Source organism: Nyctereutes procyonoides, unplaced genomic scaffold, assembly GCF_905146905.1.
Source record: "Nyctereutes procyonoides isolate TBG_1078 unplaced genomic scaffold, NYPRO_anot_genome, whole genome shotgun sequence".
Classification (NCBI taxonomy): domain Eukaryota; kingdom Metazoa; phylum Chordata; class Mammalia; order Carnivora; family Canidae; genus Nyctereutes; species Nyctereutes procyonoides.
This window is the reverse complement of record NW_026575020.1, coordinates 22,414,566-22,440,091: the sequence shown is the minus strand read 5'-3', so window position 1 is coordinate 22,440,091 and position 25,526 is coordinate 22,414,566. Positions and strand designations below refer to the sequence as shown.

Sequence of the window (25,526 nt, the reverse complement as noted above, 5' to 3'; positions counted from 1 at the left end):
GCTTGTGCCTCACCGGCTGTTTCATATTCCTGTTCAAAAGCCCCCAGTAAATTATCCTCCATTTTACCTGATTTGCGCTTCATGCTCCCTCCCATCTGAGACAACAGCTGACTTTGTGTATAGTTCTCAATTACAGATGAGCAGGATACCTTTAAAAATGAGATTTAATGCTTTATTGCTCTTGATGGTAAATCAAAATATGCTCTAGAAATAAAGTTAATTTAATGGAAAATAGGAATAAACGCAGCAAACCATACCACTGCATTTAATTAGATCAAGAGAAACACTTCGTTGCCTACAATCACTGCGTCCTCCTGCTCACCCCCGGCCCCCTGGAAGCACCACTGAGATCACACCTTCAATTCTTACTCCTTCAGGTGCCACGTAATGGGACTTCTTTGAGGACATCATGAAAAAGTGCTTGTGGACTGGCCCTCGGCTGGAAGCCCCTCTGCTGGCCTGAGGAGCCACAGGCAACCCCGGACGGCTAGAGGGAGGACTCCAAGGCCCACCGCCTCCCCAGCCTCGGAAAGGCAAAGGCACTCATTTGGCATGTTCCATTTTGGAGCATCTAAAACATACATGTACATGTCTCTAGTGTAAAGCGACAAGTTTGGGGAAATGAGTGGAAAGGAGGCGCCGTTCCAGTTAGGACGGTTCAACTAGTGTCAAGGTGATTGGCAAAATTCTGTTGCTAGACCAGGCCAACGGCGCCTCTGGGCTGTGCAGGCAGCCGACCAGGCTTGGAGAATGAGGCAGGGTTTCTAAGGACAGGATGTCGAGAGAGGATTCTTTGTTGCAAATTGCACATGGTGCAAATGTTTCCTGGGCCCTGGGAAGTTGGGGTGCGGATGAGACCCTGCTGTTGGGACTGCACGGGTGTCAGCCAGCTGGCCGTGTCAGGCACTGGACCAGGCACAGAGGAGCTGTGCTCAGGCACTTGGTGTGTTTTGCAGAGTCAGGGTGGCAGGTCAAGAGTGGGTGGGGTGGCGGGGGGAGAGCACGTCCCTCTTTTGCATCCTGCCAGTCTCCCCCTGAGTCGTGGGCTCAACCTTAGCCCCCTCCCCACATGGGGTATCCCAAGTCTCTCCCATTATGGCTCCTGGCTGGGAGGCCTGGGCTGCTCAGGGGCTTGGGGCAGCGTCCTCAGCTGAGGCTCAGGAGCACAGCGATCTCAGGATGACATCTGAGGCTCCATGCTTTCTGTTGGGCACAGACTGGCAGGGCGGTGGCACTCTCCTGGCACGAGGCCTGCATTGGGCCCCAGCTGCAGCGGCGAGGGGTGTGTGTGTGTGTGTATACGTGGGGGCAGGTGGGCATCCTGGCCTGGCCTGCAGTGCCGGGACCCCCACTCTGTGTCTGTCACTCTGCCCCTCTGGCCCTGGTCCCCATTCTCCAAGTGTGTATGAAACAGAGGTGTCAGAAGGGAAACTTCCAGACCCCCGAATACTCCCTGGCCCTACCACTCTGGTTTCTTATCGGCGCTTGGGCATGAGTGTGGGCACAGGAGACACAGTAACCACTGAGCAGCTCTGCGACTGTGCACACGAGTGTGCTACACCCGCAGGCCCAGGCTGTGTAGTAAGGAAGATGGCCCTTGGAACACGTGCTCTGCTTTCTCCCAGAGAGGAGGCCTGCAGGCCTGGTGTGATGCTCTGCCGGCTTCTGGGCTGAGGGGCCAGCCCTGCTAGTGACCCTGCTCACCTGATGGCCTTGGTTAACTGCTGGGGGTGAGGGGCTCCACTGAGGAGCTCTGAGCCAGGTCACCTTCAGGGAAGGGGTGGCAGGCTGCCCTCGCAGAGAGAGCAGGGCTACATCCCCAGCTCATCTCTGCCAATCTCCTCCCCACCCCCCAGGGGAGCATGTTTTTGGTTGGGGAAACTGCATCCACCCCTTGCAGGGTCAGTTGCTGGTCCCTGGGTCAAGGCTCACTGACCTGACCTGGCAAATGGTGCGGCTTGGGGAGGGGGGGCGGTGGCGGCAGGGGCCTTCACTGACTGGAGGCACCATCACGTCCCCTCTGTGATGAGCTATGGTCTGGGCGTGAGCTCAGGGTCTGTGGCAGGGCATCGGGATCTTTGGTTTGTTGAGTGAGGACTGGAAAATTGGGGGGGGGGGGGAAGGACGGAGACCAGAGGCAGAAAGCCAGCAGGACAACCTCAGGGGAGGAGCCTTGGAGGAGGCAGAAGGGGGGCTCGGCCCCAAGCACGGACCCTGGCGAGCTGATTTCTAGCGGGCAGTAGCGGGGAGTCGGCAATTTAGACCGGGCCCTGGATGTGGGGTGGCCCCGAGCGCTGGCGAGGCCTCCCCTCGGGCCGTCAGTTCCCAGGCACGCTGAGGATGAAGCCTGAGCGGTTCTTGGTGAAGTCGGGCTCCGGCTGGTTGAGCCGCGTCTCCACGGAGACCGTGCACTTCTTCCCATGCAGGCTGCACTGCACGGGGTTGGTGACGTTGACTTGGAGGTGGCGCTTCTCACTGGAAAACCAAAAAGAGAAAGACCAGACAGGCGGTTAGCAGGCAGCCAGAGTGGGGTGAACTGCCCTGGCAGCGCTTGGGGCCCGCCGTGTGCTGAGCTCCTCCGGGCCTTGCGGTGGCCCAGGCGGTGACCCCGGAGAGGGCGCTGGCTGCAGCCTCGATCCACAGGGATTGGGGCTGACGCTGGGTCGCTGGGCCTGCACCAGGCCTGCTGCGCTCTGGCCTGAGGCCGGGTCCCCAGTCACCTGGGCGTTAGAGGCAGCAGGGGGCTTGTGGTCAGGAGGGGCACAGGCTTCTGATTCAGGGCTACCGAGCAGTCCGTGGAGCAACAGGGAGCCTGGGAAGGCACGTCTAGGGGTGATTGGAGATTTGCCCGTGGGCTCTCCTGGGTGAAAGGTCTTCTGGGTGTCCTGCCGGCCAAAGGGCCCAGCCGTGGGAACTGGGGCTGATCCCCGCTTTCCCAGCACCGCGGGCAGGCCCTCTCCGACTCCAGGGATGCTCAAGGCCAGCGTGGTGGTGGCTCCCTGTCACCAACCAGTGTGGGAGCACCTGCCGAGGGCCGCCACACCGCACATGTTCCAGATGCCACCTGCTTGCTGAGCAGAGAAATGTGTGCAAAGTGGCAGGCACCTCCTGTGCGCTCACACACGCTAGCACACCCCTGTGCCACACTCTGGCTTGTGCCCCTCGGCTTTCTCGGAGCCAGAGGTGCAAGGAAGAGGGCCTGCGGTGTCACTGGTGGCCAGTCCGGTGGTGCACTTGACCCTGCTGCGCCCAGGTGTGTGCGAGGTGCCTTCGGGGCACACGCTGGCCTGACAGGAGTTGCGGCCCCTTGGATGGACATGAGGCCCAGCGTGGGCTCTCCCAGGCTCCATGCTGTCAGGGGGCATCCCCGCGCCCCTCTCCAGCCTGCCTTCTCCCTGGGTATGTACCGGAGACGGATCCTGGAGCGGGAAGAGACCCGTGGTTATCACTTGTGGGCATCAGGTACCTAATACTTAATGTCTTGTCAGCTGCAGCTAAAACCTTGGCTTAGACAGCTATTTTTAACCAGACTTAGACATAAAAATAGAGTCCACCAAAGGCAATGACTCAGGCAGGCTCTGTTCCCGGGGGAGCCAGGGCTGCTGTGCAGGGTCTCGGTGTGGGGACCTGCGACCATGGTCTCCACCGTCCTGCCGGCCCAGGGCCAGCAAAGCCTCTGCACCGTGGCCCTGCCTGTACCTGGTGATGCTTCCGGGACTCGGTACCTGCACCTTCCTGAGTTTGTCACCTCTTTCTCCTCCTTGTCACCCTGGCACCACCTCCGGGCCCCCCTGAGCTGGAATCATATCCCCTGGAGATGCCCCCATTCTGAGCCTGGCAGAGGCCTCCCTTTTGTCCTGGCCTCCTGGTGGGCATGTGTCCTTCCCTCAGTGCCCTGCTGGGGACAGGCCCAGCCTCCCAGTCCGTATCTGCGGCCCCTCTCCATGGTACCCCATTGTGCACACAGTGGGTTCTAGAGTCAACTGGGGGCCTCAAAGTCCTCGGGAAAAGGCTCTAAAGGGGCCATATTCTAAACACAGGGGTGGGGACGGGACTCCCCAGCTACCCCCACCTTCTTGCATTTGTACCCTTTGAGACACACTACTTTCAGTCGGGTCCTTCTGACTCCAGACCCTCCTTAGCCCTGAGTTCAGTGTCCGCAGAGAGGGCCCCTGACTGCACTTTGCCTCCTTCTTTCGTGCTCTGGGCGTCTCTAGCATCTGCTCAACACTCTTGGTGCAGGGTTGAGGCTGGTGGGAAACCAAAGAGGAATGAGGGGCTAGAACAGATAACGAGGTAACAGTGGCCCAACTTCACCTTGAACATGGAGCTGCCGGGGTGGGGGTTGCAGGATAGAAAAGCCACAGAGAACCAGTGCTCCAGTTTGCTCCTCCCCACACTGGGCTGGCCATCATTGCAGACAAATGGCTTTTATCAAATCACATTCCTTCATTTTGCAGGGGATGATGAGAATATTCTGGACGCATCTCTGCTAGCCTTTCTAGGCAGCCTCAGCACAGGTACAGTCTCTGCTTCTAGAATCTAAGTCCCTGGAGGGCTGGCTCATGCACTGCGGCATGCATGTGGGGATGCCCCCTGGGTGCTGATGGACAACACACACACTTTTAGCTGGGCTGCTCTGGGCTGGCGGCGCGAGCGTGGTGTGCAGCCTCATGTCATCTGCTCTGCAACTGTTCCCTCCTTTCAACACAGCTCTGCCAGCTTCAAATATGTGTAAATGCTGGGCACAGTTGGTTGGGATCCTTGTAGGACTGAAGCACACCCAACCCATGAAGTTCATTCCAAAGGGAAAGTGGCCAGACAGCCTGTAAAATGGGAGGGTTCTACAAGGGAGACTTGCCCCTTAGCAAGGAATAGCAAAGGAATATTCTGTACTGTCAACTTAAGTGACAGTCCTTGCCTGTGCTCCTGCTCCTTCCCTGATTCCCAGCCCATCTTTATGGGGTGCTGTGGGGTTTGGGCAGAAGTTGGGGGTGAGGGGCTACATGGGATGACTTTAGAACAGAACAGTGTGGGGCTGGAAGGAGAACCAGTCTTCTGGTCTCAAGAGCTGGGCTAAGCAACCTCTGCTGGTGCCGTCCGCACACAGCCACCGATAGGTGACAGAGAAGGGTGATGTGGATTGAGTCTGGTGGCTGCTCCGTAAGTCACACATAAAATTATATACCACATGACCCAGCAATTCCTTCCACTCCTGGTATACCTAAAAGCAGATGTTCACACGTGTACCAGAATGTTTACAGCAGCATTATTTACAATAAACAAGAGATAGGGGACGCCTGGGTGGCTTAGTCGGGACGCCTGGGTGGCTCAGCGGTTGAGCATCTGCCTTCAGCCCAGGGCGTAATCCCAGAGTTCTGGGATCGAGTCTCACATTGGGCTCCCTGCATGGAGCCTGCTTCTCCCTCTGCCTGTGTCTCTGCCTCTCTCTGTCTCTGTGTCTCATGAATAAATAAATAAATAAAATATTTAAAAAAAAGAAACAAGAAATAGAAATAAGCCAAATATCTATTAACTGATGAAGGGACAAAGTGGTCTATCAATTCAATGAAATATTATTCATCCATAAAAAGGAAGTGCTGACACAGGCTACAACATGGGTGGACCTTGGGAACACGCTAAGTGAAAGAAGCCAGATATGAAAAGCCACATGTGGCATAATCCCACTTATATGAAATGTACTATAAATACCCAAATCCTTAGAGACAATAACAGAGGAGTGGGGTGTGGGGGGATTGCTTAAAGGGTATGGGGTTTCCTTCTGGGATGATGAGAATATTCTGGAACTAGACAGTGGTGGTGATTGCACAGCATTGTGACTTGTACTAAATGTGACTAATGGTAAATTTGTGTGCATTTTACCACAATAATACAAAAAAATGGGTTAATCTAAAGATGCCTGGGTGGCTTAGTCGACTGAGCATCTGATTTTGGTTTTGGCTCAGGTCGTGATCACAGGGTGGTGGGATTGTGACTGCATGGGCCTCTGTACTCGGTGCGGAGTCAGCTTGCTATTCCTCTCCCTTAGCTCCCCCCACACTCATGTGCACGTGTGTGCACTCTCTAATGCAATAAAAAATATATATTTTAAGATTCTATTTATTCATGATAGAGAGAGAAGCAGAGACACAGGCAGAGGGAGAAGCAGGCTCCATGCTGGGAGCCCGATGCAGAAATCGATCCCGGGACTCCAGGACTGCGCCCTGGGCCAAAGACAGGTGCTAAACCGCTGAGCCACCCAGGGATCCCCTCTAATACAATAAAATCTTAATAAATAAGAGCTTTGCCCTCAAACCATGTTTTTTCTCATTTCAAGCTCAAGCAAAATGGTTTTAAGACCAGCAAGGGGTTTCTTTGTTGTTGTTGTTAGAAAGGGGTTTCTTGTGCCTGTTTTGGAGACACACCAGTAGCTGGGTACGAGTGGCAGACAGGAAGTGGACACTCCAGGAGGATCAACTGGCCTCTCTTGCTGGAGCTTCACCACCCCAGAAATCTTTCTACCTTCCTCATATTTTAAAGAAAAGAAGGCAGATTTTATAGATGGAGGCAGCATGTCTTCTTCTGATGGCATGCCAAGCCAAATGACAGCTGCCGTTGGAGGCTGGCTGCAAGGGGAGGGGTGTTTTCCTCCCTATCTTCTGTTACAGGATTTAATGGCTCAGCAAACTCTGGAATTCGGGGACTTTCATCTTGTTTCATCTGTTCCGAGCCATCATTGTAGGCAAATGGCCTTTATCAAATTACGTTCCTTCATTTTGCATTTAGAGTCCTGTCCTCATTAGAGAAATCTGTGGGTAAATGCAAGACCTGATCAATGGGCATCCCCATGTGAGCCCTGTGTTTTTTGTCAGTCCTGCACAGAATGGGGCAAGAAAAGTCTCCGTGGGAGCTGAACTGGCCCAGAAAATGTTCCCTCCTGTCCAGCTCTGCTCAGCTGGGATTAGGAGACTCCCACCCACTGGCCTGCTCCATGTAGACTAGGACATGCAGAAATGAGTGGGACACTATCTCATTGCTGATTCCCTGCTGGAGCTGATTCCCTGCTGGAGCAGTGGTGACCCTGTTCTGATAAATGGACTCTACAGGGGAACGGAGGGGGTGGAGTGCAGTGCAGTGCCTCGGTGAGCACGTTCTCTGGGGGCCGGCGAGGTGCTCCCGAGAATGTGAGGCTAGTGCAACATGCGCTCTCATGTTTGCACACAGGATGTGGTGGGAGGAAGCTCGCCTTGCACCGAGCACAGGCAGGTTGTAAATAGATACCTCTCCAAGTGATGAGACGTGTAGTAAGCATTTTGTGATGGACCAGAGAGTCAGGCCATTCTCTTTCTAGGCATCCCTAGGACACAAACGAGTAGGCTTGGGTGCTCGCCAAGGACATGCTATAGATGGGACATCTAGAGCTCATGTGTGCAGCTGTCTCAGTGCGTTTTGCTTCAGGAAGCAAGCCCCTCTACTTGTGTCAGACCACAGGAGGCTAGTCTTTCAAAATCCGGCTTTAGGAAATGCTACTTCTGTTTCTGTTGGAGTCGAATGGGTACTTGGGGCGAGGTCACTTCTAAAACGAGTCTGAGAGTTCAGTGCCCCATGGTGCTGAAATCAGGGAGGAGTGTACCATCTCCTGGTCTACTGAATCCTGTTTGGGCTTGCTGCTGGTAAGGGATGGGGTCACCATTTTTATTTAGAAGATAAAACTTCCCTTGTCACTACACGGCTCTTGACAGGCAGCTTGTCTTGAGGCCCTGGCCCAGCCTGGCACCTGCCTCTGCATCCCTGAACTGAGCCAGCATCCAGGAGGTCCAGTGGGCAGAAACCCCATGTACCCTACTTGTGGCCCTGCCTCTGCTCTCTCCTCGCCAACCACCATCACCCATTTCTCCATTTCTCCCTGGCCTACTCTTCTCTTGGCAACTATTTACTGAGCACCTACCCTGGCTGGGCCCCAGGCCCGAGCTCAAGATACTCTCATTCTTCTTCTTCTTCTTTTTTAAATTTTATTTTCTTATTTGAGAGAGAAACAGAGAGAGAGAGACAGAGAGACAGAGCATGAGCAGGGGGGAGAGGGAGAAGCAAACTTCCTGCTGAGCAGGAAGCCTGGTGCGAGGCTAGATCCCAGGATCCCAGGATCATGACCTGAGCTGAAAGCAGACGCTCAACTGACTGAGCCACCCAGCTGCCCCAACACTCCCATTCTTGCCAGGGTGATGGGCAAACATAAACACCCTGTGAGGTGCATGGGACACCTGGAGGGAGCCACCTCAGCTGGGCTGCGATTCCAGAGGTGGTGATGTCTGCGATTGGCACATCAGGAAGGAGGAGGACTCCCACAGGAGTATTTGCATTCTTACTCCTTAAGTATTGTTTTATCTGTTGTCCTTTTCATCTCAGACATTATCCTACAGCAGTGTCAGCCATGCCTGCAGTTTCAGTGACCATTATCCAATCAGTATCCCCATCCTAGCTTGAGGTCCAGCACATATCTGCTGCCACCTACTAGACAAATCCCCTGACTTGGGTCTTCATGGGGTCCAATGCTGAGCTCATCCTCTTGGCCCCTTCCCCAAAACTGGCTCTCTCCTCTTGTCAAGCCTATGATAGCCAGAGTGGTCATCATCTGCTTGGTCACAGAGGCCTGAAAGCCAGGAGTCAGCCTGGATCTCTCCTCTCCCCCCATGGCCCACAACAAGTCACCAAGCTCTGTTCACTGGGCCTTTGCAGTCTCTGTCCACTGCCACAACCGCAGCTCAGAGCTCAGCCCTGATGGAGCCTCCCAACGGATTCCTCTGTCTTCAATTTGCCCCATACCCCACTTCAAACATGTCTTCCACATTGTCATCAGAGAGATCTTCTCAAGGCACAGAAGGATCCTGTCACTCCTCTGCTAAAATCCCTTCAGTCCCCAGAGCTTTTGAGAACCACCTGCCCTCTGGGCTAAGCTGGCTGTTCATCTGTGTCCATGGCTCTCTCTCACAGCTCAGAGTGTGCAACCGTGCTCTGCAGGTTCCAATGACATGATCGGAGCTGACAAGCTTCCCTGACGGCTTATCAGTGTCTAGAAACGTGAATAAAATTCCACAGAAAGAATATTTAAAATCAAAGTGGAGGCTGAAGGAAAGAAAGGATAATCTCTGGGAGTTAGAAGGAGGGAGGGGGACATGAGGCCATTGTGAGGGTCTAGCAGATGGCAAGCCTGGGGACATGCTGGCTTGAGCAGGGGTCATGCCTGGGCCACAGTGGAGGGCACTGGGTCTGAAGTCTGAGGCTGAGCCCCGCCAGGCTGCTGGATCTAGAAAAATATCATATGAGTCTGCCTTCCAGCCTGACAAAGTGGCAAAGGAATCCCTATGTGGGGAAATACATGGTTTTCCAGTAAAGACCTGAAACCTCAAGCTCTCTTCTCTTAATCTCTTGAACAGCAACCCCCTGCCGATCACCAAAGGCAAAGAGGAAACCTTAAGAACACCCAGAGGGAAAAGACACATTACTTGCAAAGTAGGCCTTCTCATCAAAAGTGAGAAAATAATGAAAACAGACTCTTCTGGGGATCCCTGGGTGGCGCAGTGGTTTGGCGCCTGCCTTTGGCCCAGGGCGCGATCCTGGAGACCCGGGATCGAATCCCACGTCGGGCTCCTGGTGCATGGAGCCTGCTTCTCCCTCTGCCTGTGTCTCTGCCTCTCTCTCTCTCTGTGTGACTATCATAAATAAATAAAAATTAAAAAAAAAAAAACAGACTCTTCTGAACATTTAAGGAAAATGACCATCAGCCTAGAATTCGATACCCAGACAATCATCTGAGCATGAGGATGAAACGAAGACTTTCTCAGACACCAAGCTAAATCTAAATGTACATTCACTGTAAAACGTAGTAACAAATGAAAATGACTAACTCTGGGGGTTCAGTCGAACACTGATCTAAATACAGTCCTGGAAAACAACATGACAGATGGAGTGGTGGTCCTCAGGGAGGCACTTAGGTTCTTGCATCGGAGAGGTGTATGGAGACACTGATGGACTTTTGACTCCCTAAGACCTGCGCAAGCGTGAAGAAAATGAACTTACGGTAAACAAGAATGCTCTACTGAAATATACAGCTCTGGAAAAAGTGGAAGCAAGTGGGAAAGAAACTCTGCTTCATCTACTGCAAGGCAGAGGCACAAAAGAACAGCTAGGAAGAAATGTGGGAACAAGAAAACACCAACGTGGATGTGTGAACCCCTGTTAAAAGGGACTTCTCAGATTTAATTTAGAAATGCAGCGCCATGCTGTTTGCCTGAGATCCATCTAAATCAGTGCGACAAGGAAAAGTTAAAACAAAACAGGCTGCACAAGGCAAATATGAATCACAAGAAGGCTGGCAAAAAGTGCTGCTGGGGAAAGCACTCACTGAATAATTGTTTTCTTTATCGGGGAGTAGTTCAGCTGGAAGGTACCCATGACACGTCCACTGTTACAGAAAATGATCTTAATACGCTTTCCTAAAACACATGTAGACCAGCAGACGACATGAAGAGAACACAGATTTGAACCCAATTCATAAACTTGTGTGTATGTGTATTCACTGTGCTCAACAATAGAGCACCCACCAGAGAAGTAACACTGTACACACAGAGCAGGCACGAGACCATAAAAGGAAGTTCACAAAGTACCTAAGAATCACCATCACACAGACACCAGCTTTTGACTATAATACAATTTAAAAAAAAAAAAAAAAAGGTGAATACAGGCATACCTCGGAGACACTGCAGTTTTGGTTCTAGACCTCACAGTAAAACGAGTCAAATGACTTATTCTGTTTTTCAGCGCATGTAACAGTTAAGTTGATCCTATGCTGTGGTCTGTTAAAGTGTGTAATAAATAGCATTATGTCTTAAAAAACCCAATATACACACCTTAAAGAATGCTTTATTGCTAAAAGATAATAACCATCATCTGAGTTTTCAGTGAGTGGAATCTTTGCTGGTAGAGGGTCCTGCCTTGATGTTGATGGCTGGATTGATGATCAGGGTGCTGGTTGCTGAAAGTTGGGGTGGCTGGGGCAGTTTCTTAAAATAAGGCAATGTGAAGCTTGTCTCTTCCTTTCAGGAATGAGTTCTCTGTAGCAGGTGATGCTGTTTGATACCATGTTACCCACAGTAGAACTTGTCTCAAAATTGGGAGTCAGCGCTCTAAAACCCTGCTGCTCCTCTATCACCTAGGTGGATGTCCTATTCCAAATCCTGTGTTGTCCTTTCAACAGTTTTCACAGCCTCTTTCCAGGAGCAGTTTCCATCTCAAGAAACCACTTTCTTGGGACGCCTGGGTGGCTCAGTGGTTGAACGTCTGCCTTTGGCTCAGGACATGATCCTGGAGTTCTGGAATCGAGTTCCACATCAGGCTCCTGCATGGAACCTGCTTCTCCCTCTGCCTGTGTCTCTGCCTTTCTCTCTCTGTGTTTTTCATGAATAAATAAATAAAATCTTTTTTTTTTTTTTTTTTTTTAAAGAAACCACTTTCTTCACTCATTCGTAAGAGGTAACTCCTCTTCTGCTCAGGGGTCATCATGAGATGGAGGCAACTCGGTCCCAGGCCCAGGTTCCATTTCTAATTCTAGTTTTCATGCTGTGGCCACCACATCTCCACTCAAGTCTTGAATCCCTCAAAGTCCTCTGTGAGGGTAGGAATCAACTTGTCCCAAATTCCTGTTAACATTTTTTTTTTTTTAGATTTTATTTATTCATGAGAGATAGACAGAGAGACAGAGAGACAGAGAGAGAGAGGCAGAGACACAGGCAGAGGGAGAAGCAGGCTCCATGCAGGAAGCCTGATGTGGGACTCGATCCCGGATTAGGCCCTGGGCTGAAGACGGCGCTAAACTGCTGAGCCACCCAGGGGCCCCAATCACAGATGTTCTTAATGGCATTAAGAATGGTGAATCCCTTCTAGAAGATTTTCTATTTACTTTGCACAGATCCACTAGAGGAATCACTATTTGTGGCAACCAGAGCCTTCTGAAATGTATTTCTGCAGTAATACTTGAACGTTGATATTACTCCTTGATCCATCTCTCTTGGTCTCTTGGGTGACCAGGTACATCATTAGTGAGCAGTCATATTTTGAAAGGACTCTTTTTCTGAACAGTAAATCTCAACAGTGGGCTTGAACTCTTCAGTAAACGATGCTGTAGACAGATGACTGTCATCGAGGCTTTGTTGTTTCATTTATAGAGCACAAGCAGAGTACACTTAATTCTTAAGGGCCCTAGGATTTTCAGAATGGTCAATGAGGTTCAACTTAAAGTCACCAGCTGCATTAGCCTCTAACAAGAGAGTCAGCCTGTCCTTTGAAGCCAATCACTGACTTCTCTCTAGTTCTGAAAGTCCTAGATGGCATCTTCTTCCAATAGGAGGCTATTGGGTGTAGCCACCTTCATGAATGATCTTAGCTAGATCTCCTGGAGACCTTGCTGCAGCTCCTGCCCCAGCACTTTGCCTTGTACTTTTCTGTTAAGAAAATGGCTTCTTTTCCTAAGCCTCATGAAGTAACCTCTGCCAGCGTCACACTTTTCTTCTACAGCTTCCTTACCTCTCTCAACCTTCACAGAACTGAAGAGAGTTGGGGCCTTGCTCTAGATTAGACTTCAGCTTAAGGGAATGTTGTGGCTCATTTGGTCTTCTGCTCAGACCCCTAAACAGCAATAAGGCCGTTTTGCTCTCATCATATGTGTGTTCACTAGAGGAGGACTTCTAATTTCCTTTTTTTTTTTTTTTAAGATTTTATTTATTTATTCCTGAGAAACCGAGAGAGAGAAAAAGAGAGAGAGAGGCAGAGAGGGAGAGGGAGAGAGAGACAGAGACAGGTAGAAGGAGAAGCAGGCTCCATGCAGGGAGCCTGACGTGGGACTCGATCCCGCATCCCCAGGATCACACCCTGGGCTGAAGGCAGTGCTAAACCGCTGAGCCACCAGGGCTGCCCCTAATTTCCTTTAAGCACTTTTCCTCTACGTTTACAACTTGGCTGTTTGGTGCAAGAGGCCTAGCTTCTGGTCTGTCTCAGCTTTTGATAGGCCTTCCTCAGGAAGCTGAATCATTGCTTGGTTTTGATTTACAGTGAGAGGTGTGTGACTCTTCCTCTCACTTAAACACTTAGAAGCCATTGTAAGGTCATTAACTGCCCTAATTTCAATAGTGTTGTGTCTCAGGGAGTGGGGAGCCTGCAGGGGAGGAGGAGAGACATGCAGTGGAAGGTGGGGGGACAGCTGGTCGGTGGAGGGGTCAGAATACATAACATCACTTAAGTTCACCCATGGACTCAGTTTCTAGGGCCCCTAAAGCAATTACAATAGTAACATCAAAGATCACTGGTCACAGGTCACCATAATAAATATAATAACAATGAAAAAGTTGGAAATATTGGGAAAATCGCCAAAATGTGAGAGACAGGAAGCCAGTGCTGTAGGAAAAGTGGTGCCATGAGACTTGCTTGACGCCAGGTTGCCACAAACCCTCAATCTGTAAAGGCACTTTCTATGAAGTACAGTAAAGCAAAGCCCAGTAAAATGAGGTATGCCAGTGTTATAATAATAATATAATAGCAAGAAAGCTTATAGTATGTACTTAGTGCTTTATAAATATCAACTTGCAACATCCTCATGACTGCATGAGGTAAGTTCCATTTTCAGAAGAAGAAACATGGCCCACATAGGCTAAGTATCAGCCAAGGTCACACAGCACCGCCAGAATTTGGACCCAGGCATCGAGGCTTGAGTCTAAGCCTAAGCCTCTATACATCCCGCTGCTAAAATAGTCCCTAGAATATACTAGTGAGCTGCTCCTGTTATTTACTATGTGCTTCTGAGTACAGCAGAGCGGAGGAGTTTTCATTCCCCTGCCGAGAGCTCCTACTGCAGTGTCTAAGACAAAATAGGAGTTCCATAAATGTCTAAAGAAAGAATAGTATTTCTTAAAAGACGAGACTGAGAAAGTAGCTGGGACTCCCTCTGACATAAGACACCAACCAGAAGACCTGGGGCCAGCCTGGAGCATCATCAAAGCAGGATCACTGAGAAGTGAGCTGGTTAGGCTCTTGGGCACGCATGCCCCTGGCACCTCGTTCTGAGTGAGGGTCTGTTCAAGCATAGAGCATTAGGGATGCTCACCATTCAGGGGATGCTTTTCGGCACAGAAGAATTGCTTTGCACAGTGACTCACTACCTTGTTTGATAAATCCAAGCTTTCCCCTGTTAGGTGTTCCTGCCCCACTGCTAATGAAGTTCTAGGGGAAATAAACACATGTGGTAGGCTGACAAACGCTTGGACCGATGGAGTTTAGAAACCTATATACATATATAAACAGATATGTGCTGGCCAAGGCTGATACTGCTTAGTAGCGTACCTTGTGTAGATGCAAAGGCATCTTTGACTGGGGCAGGGGAGGCTGAGAATCATCCTGCATTCATCAAGAACCATGCCAAGGCACTGGATGGAGCCTTTCACTGCTCCCATCACCCCCTTTAATCCTCACCAAACTTTATGAGGCGCTGTGACTGCAGCCGTGCTGTGGATGAGGACAGAGAGGCTTGGACGGGTCAAGGAGCTCCTCCTAGCCGCTAAGTGGTGAGGCTAGACCCAGGCCCAGGGGATCTGTCTCTGGAATGATGCCCCCGTCCACTGACTCCCATATGTTCAGTCCTCACACTGAGATGCTCTCTTAGTGCTCGTGTGGGGCAGCCTGGCTGCAGCAGGGATGGGATTCTTTCATCCCTGGTGCTCACGAGTCAGAGTCAAAAGCATTCAGAATCCGCTGTAATGCGACTAAGGTTTGGATGGTCTTGCTGTGACCATGACCCCCACTTTATGTGCACTTTCACTTCCTGGGCATTTACTTCTTCCACTCCTTGGCCAGAAGACGGCTGATGTTGCCAGGCACAGTTGCTTCCAGGCAGTCAAAGAAGGGGGCATGTCGTGGTGCTTGGAGAAGTTGCTGCACTGTCCTGACTATTCCCTGGTGCCTACTGGTGTCTAGCCTTTCCACCAGGAATCCCTGAGGAGAACTGCTGCTCCCTGGACACTCCTGGTTTCTGTTTTTGTCATCCAGAAGGTTCCTATGCTCTGTGCATTGGCAGCTATCCCCTGGCCAGGTGGAGGCAGCTTGGTGCCCCTCCACCCCTGCCCCGACCCTGCTGCAAGGCCAAGGGCTGCTGCTTGCCTCTCTGGTTTGTCTCTCCCTCCTGCCATCAGAGATGGAGGTGGTGAGAAGTGATTCCTTCTGCTTTATATATTTGGAATCTGGACTCTTCATTTAAAGGGTGTATTCCACGGTCCCTCCCCAAATGCCCAAATTAATGCTTTATGTGAGGGGTAATGAAATCTTTCAAAACCAAACTGTAAGAACAAAACCCACAACTTCCTCAAATATGAAGAAAGAACAAAAAACAGCAGCAACGAGACAAAACCCTACCAAACCAAACAGAAGGCCTACCACAAAACAAATGGGGCAGCGGCCGTGACCAGAGTGGCCTTGCAGGCTGGGTCTGGGGGATGCCCGGGCCATGTTGCGTCTGTCACAAGAGGCCGGGGCCTTGGGGAGACATCTGTCCGAAAGCTCCGGTTCTCTGCCTTCTCCTTCAGCTTCTCGTCTTGGTGCTTGTGTTCTGAGGGGCTTGATTTCACCAAAAAATAGCTGTTTGAGAGTTGTTGTTTTAACATCTTTGCTGTTTCCTGCTTACATTTCTACTTCTCCTATCTTGACGCTTCTGTTAACAGCACCTCCAAAGTTAGCACCATCTGTGAATGCTGGTGTTTATTTTCTACTCACATCATTAACGAACGTGCTAAGTGAGACCGGACTGAACATGCCCCAGGACGCACATCTTCCTCTGAACAGATGGCTTCTAGTGGTTTGTCAGGGACACCATCCTGTAGCTCCCTGCTCAGTCCCCCGCAGTCAGGGAGCATCTTAGCCTCCATCTGCAGTGGCTGTGGGTCACTCGGTGGAGGAGTGAGCAGGACGGCAGTGCCCCATCTGAGGACGGAGTACCGAAGGGCCTTCAACTACATGCGAACACACTGGGGGCGTGCATACTAAAACGAGGCTCATGGGAAGGACGTCTCCGTAAAATTAATCATTTTCACTGGGCTTGGGCTTAGAAGATGGCTTTCTTTTTCTTCTTTTTTTTAGGATGGCATTTTTGAACAGCGTTGGGAACCAAGAAAAAGAAGTCTATTCACAAGGTCAGGAATTCCTCAGCATTGTCTCGAAACGCATTCTACATCAAACATCTGTGTCTAAGGCTTGGGGCTGCAAGATAAATAATAAAACAGCTCCGTTCTCAAGAAGCTTACAGCCCTGGGAGGGAGGCCGACCGAACAAATGGCTACTATCTAAGGCACTAGAGCTGGCACCACTAAAGGTCTGTAGAGTCGTGCAGGAAGCAGAGTGGAGGGGAGTGCCCAATGCCAAGCAGACATGGACCGCTTTGTGGAGAGGGTGCAGCCTCTTGCGCTGTGTGGCCTGTGGATCTGCGAGGCAGACACACTGTCTGAACAAACTGGGCTCGCAGTACCCTGCTCTAGAACTGGTTTCTCTTCCTCACACTATTCCCTGCAGAGGAAGGCAGCTCTGAGATGGTGCTGAGTCCTTGTGAGAAGAGGCTCACAGTGAGCCCAGTGGGCTCACGCGGCAAAGCCACTGGGTCTCCCCCCTTTGACAACATGCCCCAAGCTCTAACTGTGCTTCCTCCCTGAAGCCTACCTGGGCTTCCCTAGCTCACAGAGATCTCCGGAACCCTACAGACAGGAGGCAATGCGCTGCCCCTCAGAGGATGAGGAGGACTTGGCCAGATGGAGATGACCTTGAAGCTTGACCTTAAAGTGAAATTTAGAGAATGTGGAGAGAATGTCAAGCACGGGACCAGAGGTCAGGACTGAAGAGTGTTTGGGAGCTGATAGGCTGATAGCTGATAGGCCCCAGATAGGCTGGGGTAGATGACAGGCAAGGAGTATAGGCTCAGATTTGTAGGCAATGGGGATACTCTTAAGGATTCTTTTTTTTGGGGGGGAGGGGGGAGAGCGAGCCCACACAAGCTGGGAGTTGGGAGCAGAGGGAGAGGGAGAAGCAGGCTCCACACCCAGTGCAGAGCCTGACTGGGGACTCTATCTTATGACCCTCAGATCATGACCTGAGCCAAAAATCAAGAATCGGACGTTTAACTCACTGAGCCACCCAGGCACCCCCTCAAGGATTCTTAAGTAGGGAAGATGGATAATACTTTGTTTTCTTCAATGCCTGCACCACTATCTGAAACTGACTTGTTTGATCCTTGGCTTGTTCACCATCTATCTGCCTGTGGCTCCCACCCCTTTCCCAAAGGTAAGCTCCATGGGAAGGAATCTTGTCCATATCCCCCATGCTTAAAAGGTTGTCTGGCATACAGCAGAAGCTTAATCAAGAGCAAATACATTAAATCAATGGAGAGAAAGCAGGTGACATGGAAGAGACACTGATGTGGGCATTTTCTGGCTGGAGGACCAGTTAGCAAACTTGCCCATCAGAGAGCGAGGGTTGGGGTTGGTAAGAGGGACAAAGATAGATCAAGTCTGAGAGATGCATGGGAGTAAGAAATCTGGTAACTGACTAATGTGGGTGGTAAAAGGGGATTTACCGTGTTCCTAGCTCTTCAGCTTGGGGGATGGAAGAGACTGGGACAATGAGTTTGGTTTTGGACACTGTAGAGCTTTACTTCCTCTGGGAAGGAAATCCAAAGGGTTGTACTACACATGAGGCAGACTCAGGGATACACAGCTCATTACTCTCCTTTTCTTAAGGGAAACACATCCAGTAAGGTAGGTCACACAAGACAACTGTTTCACAAAACCTACTGTGTAGTGGATTCTTTTTTTTTTTATTATTATTTTTTATTTTTTAATTTTTCTTTATTTATGATAGTCGCAGAGAGAGAGAGAGAGAGAGAGAGAGGCAGAGAGACAGGCAGAGGGAGAAGCAGGCTCCATGCACCGGGAGCCCGACGTGGGATTCGATCTGGGGTCTCCAGGATCGTGCCCTGGGCCAAAGGCAGGCACCAAACTGCTGCGCCACCCAGGGATCCCTGTGTAGTGGATTCTATTATAAAAGCATTACTTATGATATCATTGTGCTCTACTAGGCAAATAAACCTAGAATCTGAGAATGCAGTGTCAGCATGGCAAGTAAGTCACCCCACCTGAGCAACCGTGCCTTTCCCGACCTGGCTGCCACCCTCTCCTGCTCTGAGTTCCTTAGTCCCTATTTCAAACCCTTTATTAAATTTTTTTTAAGACTTTCCCCAACATTATTTCCAGCAATCTTTATCTGAAGACATCCAAACTTTTAAAGCAGGAATCCTAGGAGTGATAGTACAAATTACAAGGGAAAAACAAAAACAAGAATTAACAGAAATCTTGGCTTTGGAAATAGAGGGCCACATTCTCTAAAACTGTGGTACCTATAGGAATTTTGAAACTGGGCAGTGTCCCACAACAATCGGCAAAGTATGTTTTACTGAATGGTTAGCTCAAGTCCCCATTTAGGGGCTGTTAGCTCATTCAACTGCTTGCTGAGCCTGGAAAAAGTGATTTGTCTCGGACACCAACCAGTCTTGTGGAACTGACTATAACACACCTGAGAGTGGGACATTCTAGCTGGCAGCAGCGGCAGCAGCAGCAGCAGCAGGGAAGAGATGGCCTGGGGACTTCAGGTTCTTTGTATTTCTAGGAATGTTGCTTAATTGAGAGAGGACACAATGGGGCATGGTGGAGGAAAACCTGCAGTTTGGAATCAGCTGGTCCGGGGTTTGAACCCAGCTGCCTGGCTCTGGCCAACGACTTGATCCTTTGAGGTTCAGTTTCCTAAACAGGGATAAATAGGAGGGGTAATGCTCTCTCTTCCATGGGACTTTGGGGAAGGCTGGAGAAAATGTAGGCAAAGTGGCTACAGTGCAGTGGTCGGTGCTACGTCTGTGCTCCATGAACATTTGTCAATGGACTGAAGTGCTTCAGTGAAGGAGGGTCTTACACTTAGGGTGCTGATCAAACGACTACGACGAGGCTGCAAGAGCCCTTGCTCTTCCAGGCCTCCTTGCCTGGCCATGCCCAGCCCCTTAGGAGACCACTCTGCCACCATCCAGGTCCATGCTGGCAGGAGGCTTGTCGATTCTAGAAGGCCCCTTCAATTGGTTCTTGGGTACTTAAAAAAATCCCATTTAAGCTGACAAAGGATGATGACAAGGTTATTTTTATACATTTTCCCCCTCAGTCTTACTCAGTTTTGCTGCCCATCCAAGCGACTGTAACCCACGGCAGAGAATATTTGATTAGGTAGCAAGTAACTGGGGATTTTTGTTCTGAGGGGAATTCAAAGAGTTTAAAACAGAAGCAACCATCTCATAAACCAACTCCAGAACACTGACATGAAAAGAAACCAACTGCCCACTTTCTACCACCTGTTTGAGAACAGAAGGATTTGCACTCAGTTATGTTAGCTAAAAAATGTACCCCTGCCTCACTGTGGTACAGAAGCCTTTACCACATGACTGCTTTTGATGGAAAATCTGCCCCCTGCTCCAATATACCCTTTCATGCTGCTAATAACAGAGGCAAAGCAGGCCTTTCTATCAATATGTTCTGCACACTTCTTAGCAGCTCTGGGTTTTCTATTCTGCATTTGCTATTTTAAGCGAGTACATAATGCATCAATTTTCAGACTCTTACTCAATGCCACTGCTATAGAACTGAGAACTCAGTAATCTTGTCAGGCAGCGCAGAACAATATTCCAACAGATGAAACATTCCATGCAGCCTTATTTCCCTTTTCCCAGGATGGGGCATCTATTTCTGGCCCTATAATGAGAGAGGAACCAGTGGCGGTGGTCTAGTCCTTCTTGCTCAGGAATCCCACATCACAGAAACCACTCACCATGCTGCTGCTGGTAGACACATCAAAGGCCCTGTGGGGTCTCCAGTCTATTTGACTGCTTTCTTTTTATTTTAAGTTCCCAGAAATGGGTCGTTTGGATCCAGGCTGGAGCATGATGGCTGGAAACGAAAGGCTCTCTCAGGCCACATCTGTGCTTTTCCTGCCAGCCACAAAGAGTTCCAATTTTCTCCATGATCACTAACTTAAGAGCCCAAGAGTAACCTTTATTTCCCTGTTCCCGAGTCTCCTGAGACAGTTCAGTGGGAAGTATCCCAGGTGACTGCTAGCCAAATTTGCCTTGACCTTGAGTTGCAGGGACATTTCTAGTAGAAAGTCAGTTGTATCTAGTACCTTGGTGGGCAGTTTAGGCAGATTTCCCTGCTGCGTGTGTACAGCTTTAGTGGCTTCTAACACAGGCCTTATTTACTGCCTGCAGGGTTACCTGGGATCAAGAGGGCAGAACAGTCTACCACTACACCTGTTGGCTCATAAATGGGTTAGTCACCCTTTCCAAAGATTTACTCTGGATGGTATAAAAGGGCTGAGATATTTCCACCAACCTCTCCAGTTTTTATCTACTAACAACTAAAAAAAATGGCACAATGAATTAGATTGAGTGCATAACTGATTCTGCTAAAAATTAATTCCATCATAACTCTATACCACTGCTTTCTGTCTAAATAACTCTTTCATAGCATCAAATGATTCAGCCATCCCAATGGGGACCTTGAATTACTGGCTCAACTTCCTTAGCATGAAAACAATCAAATCAAATACACTCTTCCTCTGGGGCGGGAAGTCAGACACCTGAGTAATATTTAGGTCACTGCTGCCCTGGCAAGTCTGAAAAATGGTTCATGCCCTGATTAGATAGTTACATTTGTTTTAAACAACTGTCACAAAACGGGATCCGTAGGCTTTTTAAGGCAAAGTGAGGGAGAGGTTCTATGAGCAGTACTGAAACAATCTGAAGTGGGCTAAAGCAAATAATCTCTTTATCCAGGCCAGAGCTGCTATGTTGCCCCAGGACAAAGATGGATAACGGAAGGGTTTATGGGCTGGGGGTCATTACTGTGGCCCCAGCATTTTTCATCACCAGGGTACCCTGAATGCTAAAAGCAGCACAGCACATTTTGCTTACACAACAATTCCACACACCCCGGACCCAAAGAGCTCAAGCCCTGGAAGCCCTGGGCATTCTGATTCGGGGACGGCAATCCCATCTGATTGAGGAACTCCTGCGGTCAGTTCTCTGTGCCCGGAGGAGGTGAGCCTGCAGGACTTCCAGCTCCGCCGCCCTAGGGGCGCGGGGGTGGGGGGCGGAGGGCAAGGGGGCAGGGGGGCCACAGAGGGCCGCAGCCAGAGGGGCCACGGGCCGGGTGGCCAGGTGAGGAAGAGCAGCTCCGGTCCTCTTAATCCTCTCTTTAAAAGACTGGTTTCAAGTGAGGCATTGAGGTCCCCAAGAATAACAAACGGGAGCGGCGGGCGCAGCCCGGGGCTCCAGGCATCTGCGGCGACAAAGGCAGGGAGAAGGGGCGAGAGGAGGAGGGAGGACGGGGGGGGGGGAGGGGGAGGGGCGGGGGAGGGGCGAGGGAGGGGAGGGGAGGGGAGGCCCGAGGTGGGGGTGGGGGCGCGGGCGCGGAGCGAGCGAGTGAGACAAAGACGGTCCCGCCGCCCGGGGTGGGCCCGGGTGGGCCGCGGCGGGGAGGCGGGCGCGGAGGCTGCGCGGAGCTCGGCGGCCCCGGTTGCCATGGCGACGGCGCCCGAGCGACTCCGAGGGGCTGCGGCCCGGGAGCCCTGCACCGGGCGCCCTGAGAGGCCCGAGCTCAGGCCTCCTTCCAGACTGCAGTTGGACGCATCTTGTGCGGCGCCCCACACCCCACACCGCCCTCCCTCCTCCGGGCTGGTCTTGTTGGTCTTTCTGGAGAAGGTGATGATTTGGGGCTCAGCTCATCTGCTGGCGCACTGAGCTCGCTGGGGGGCTGCAAGGGACCGGGGACACGGATTCGGGTCAGCTAAGGGGATAGACTGGGCTCAGACAAAAACGTTAGGAAATGGGGTATGTGGGCGAATAGCGGGCTTTCTTTCGTTTTTCTCCCTTAAACCGGGGATTTCTGTCGGCCAGAAAGGAGAAAGGGCTACTAGTCCTGCGGAGATGTGAAATAGCATTAGTGGGACCCCTGAAGACCAAGGGGGGCAAGGACCATCGTGCAGCAGTTTGCCGCACGTGACAGTGTTCCCACTCAGATTCCTGCTCCAGAAAAAGAAAATCTGTGGGTTTCATTTTATTTTTTGGGGGTACTTGAAGCCCAACCTCTTGCTATTATCATTCAAACTGTATTTTCCCATGAACAGGGGAAGACTGGTGAAACTACTCTTTGAGGGCAGAAACTGGTCTTAATTGTCTCTGTAACTGCTGGGCCGGTGATGGGATGCTAGCTGAGGGGGGTGGCCCAGGCCCTGGGCTCAGATGAAGTCTCTGGAGTGGACTTCCCAAGGTCAGCCTCCTGAATGCCATAGGGACTGAGCCCAGAAACATCCTGTTAGCACAGATGCCTCCCTTTGAACTCAGACAAAGACCAAGGGGTGTGGTTGGGAAGTTTCTGAAAACTCAGCGAATAGCAAAACGTGGGCAGGAACACATGCCTTTTTATCCACCAGGTGAAGTCTCCCCTTTATGACACATCTTGCCTGGGTCTGAAGCATCACACTTTGTAAGATATTAAAGAGGTATGTTGATGAATAATAGGCATGTGACAGGGAGGTGCGGGTTGGCAGGAGCTGGCTCCCAAGGGCTCTGCTCTCAGCTGCCGTGGCATGCTCAGGAATAAGAGGACACTGAATCTGACTGGAGTGCCATTTCCTGACCGACAGAACTGGGTCTGTCTAGCTAGACACGTGCTAGGTGCCCATTCCAAGAGTCCTCTGTGCTCTGGGCTAATCTTGGAAGCCACTCTTGGAACCCCAGGGTAGGGAAGGATTCTCAACCAGGTCTGTCTTGCCACAGCCACAGACAAAAAAACTGAACAAAAGTAATAAACGCAAACTGCTCTTATTCCTGCATTCCAGAATTCTATCCTTACCCTGTTCAAAGATGACTGGCAAAGTTCATCTTCCCCGCAGGTGGGATAGTGGGGGTGGAGAATGAACAGGGAACAGAAGGACAAAGATGCAGAAAAGATCCGGGGAGGGAATTAGCCCCTTGGTCCAGCTACTTCCTGACCAGTACAACTGGGGAAAGCTAAAGCCTGCACACTACCTTTCCATACATTTACCTAAAAGATCAGAATCCTAGAACTGGGCTTTGAGAAATGATCTGACCTTGAGTTCTGCTTTAAGCACAGAAACATCTAAAACATTCCGGCCAGAAGGCTATTTATTTCCTAAAGACCTCTCCCTGAGGGACAGATGGCCTGTGCCTCCCTCTAGCATGACTGCATCCTGACAGTGAAGTTCTTCTAAACCATGACAACCAACCTACTCCTTGGAAACACACCTAAAATAGGGACGAGAAGGCCCAAGTGATGTACATCATTTCTGCAGTCTAAACTGAGTGTTATGAGAGTGACATTAAAGCAGTCTTCCTCTTTTAGAGGCTGACTTTCTGTGATCGAGGCCCACAAATTCCCACACAATCAAGAACAAACTGAAAAGAAGTCTGAGGAAGTTAAAGAGGAAATTTCAACACCTCACAGAAGTTGCTTCCGTGTTTGTGAGCCAGAGCGTTAAGGAATACTTAAATATACATACTAGTGAAACACATGACCAAAAACGTAAAATGATTTGGGAAAACATTAATTTGCTGAGGTATGGGTCATGATTACTTCTTTGTCCATAGAACCCTAACCAGTCAACCTGGATTACATAAATCCCAGTTTCCCTGAAACATTCCAAATACTCATGTCTAATACAATGTACACATCTTCCAAGAATAATTTTATGTTCTGTGCTTAAAGGAAAAGGTAGCTAAAAATGGTATAGAAAAAAAATTCTTTGTGGAGTATCATCCACTTCCTGTCTCAACTCCCATCCCGCCACTGAAGGCCTGATACGTGGGCAGAAACTACCCAATTCGGGATTAGAAAGCCTTTCAAAAGTAGCTTTCCCACGGGTGGTCTGAATGGAAGAGTTCTGTCCCAAACTATCCTTGTTTGCCCAAGGCCTTTAAAGTCTTTGATGTTAAGATAAAGCATTACAGTGTTTGGAGGGAACACTTGAGAACATATTCGGAGATGAGACAGCATTTCCTAAACCAACAGCCATTCATCCCGTTGTGGGGAGGAATAGGAAGTGTCAATATCACCAATAACGAAAGGGTGAAATGCAAATCAGAGAAAACTCCCCACAGGAAACAAAGAAGACTCTTAAAAAAATCAGTCTGTTTAGCTTCTTTGACCAACACTAGAACTGGGGCAGTTTTGCACCCAGACCTTCAGTCTGGGGTGAGCCTGGCGGGGGCAGACCCGGCCCTCTCCGTGGACAGGCGGTGGGCCCTGGGTGGATTTCCACACCTCTCCCAATGCCTGTTTCCTCGGTCATGAAATGGGGTTAACAGCAGTATCACCCTCATCCAGATTTTGTGAAGATCAAACAGTCATGAGCCACAGCAGAGAGCTTTCTCAGCACATGCCAGCAGCATAAGTGCTTAACCAGCATTTGCTGCTACTATTATTATGATTACTATAGAGCTACTACAACCAGGGATAAATCTGTTTTCTTACTAGAAAAATGGAGTAATTTTTTTTTTTTTTTTTTTTTGCTGGTGCTCTCCTATGCACAGGAATACATATCTATTTTTGGTGGGAGGGGGGCCTAAATGGGTATATCTTTTAAAATTTCCCACAATTAAAAAAATAAAATAAAATTTCCCACAATTAAAAAAAAAGCATCCTTTTGCTTTTGTCTTGGTGAAGCATACTTTCTTCTGACGTCAACTTTTTCCTCTACTGGGGAGAAAGTCCCAAGTCTCGGTTTCACAACTAAAAAAAGGGTTGCTTCTTAGGAAAGTGTCATAAACTCCCTCCACACTAACGGGCTCAGACATATGATGGAAACAGTGAAAAAGTTACTGATTTTTGTATTTCATTGCTTTTGTTTTCCTTAGGAAGTCACCTGGACTTGGATGATAACTGAGGTTAGGAATTCTTAGTCTGAAGAGTACAGATGTCAACATGCTTTTTTCTCCATCTGTAAAATGGGTACCATGAGGTTTTAATCAATCAGCATGAGTGGGGAACTGCAGACTCCTGGGGTTATTTCTTGGGTCCCTTGGGTGATGTACCTCTGACCACTGATCCAAATGCCCAGAGACAAATCCCCACCCCCTCCTCATTTCTGTGGCTATCTCATTTGTAGACCCGGCTCCTAAAGAGTTTTACATTCCTGATTATTTTTAGACTCATTTAGTTTGTTCAGACACGGTCACCACATGGGATGCAGCTGTGGGAAGCAGCTGCTATGGTTTGATTTCCAGTCAGTATTACTTGACATTTCTTGTCAGGTGATTTCTAAAATTTCTTGTGTTTTTTTTTGGGTGATCTCAGGAACTTTTCTTCCCGGATTTATAAGATATGACATTAGAG

The 25,526-nt window shown here is 49.9% G+C and overlaps 1 protein-coding gene across 1 annotated transcript in view; it reads right to left on the bottom strand.

Annotated features, from left to right (window-relative positions):
• Positions 1 to 158: 158 nt before the first annotated feature.
• MYO1D (myosin ID) overlaps positions 159 to 25,526 on the bottom strand; it is a 326,201-nt gene continuing 300,833 nt past the window's right edge. The window contains exon 22 of the mRNA XM_055323846.1: positions 159 to 2,475. Coding sequence (XP_055179821.1) covers positions 2,319 to 2,475 — 157 coding nt within the window. The 3' untranslated portion in view covers positions 159 to 2,318. The remainder of the gene's footprint in view (positions 2,476 to 25,526) is intronic.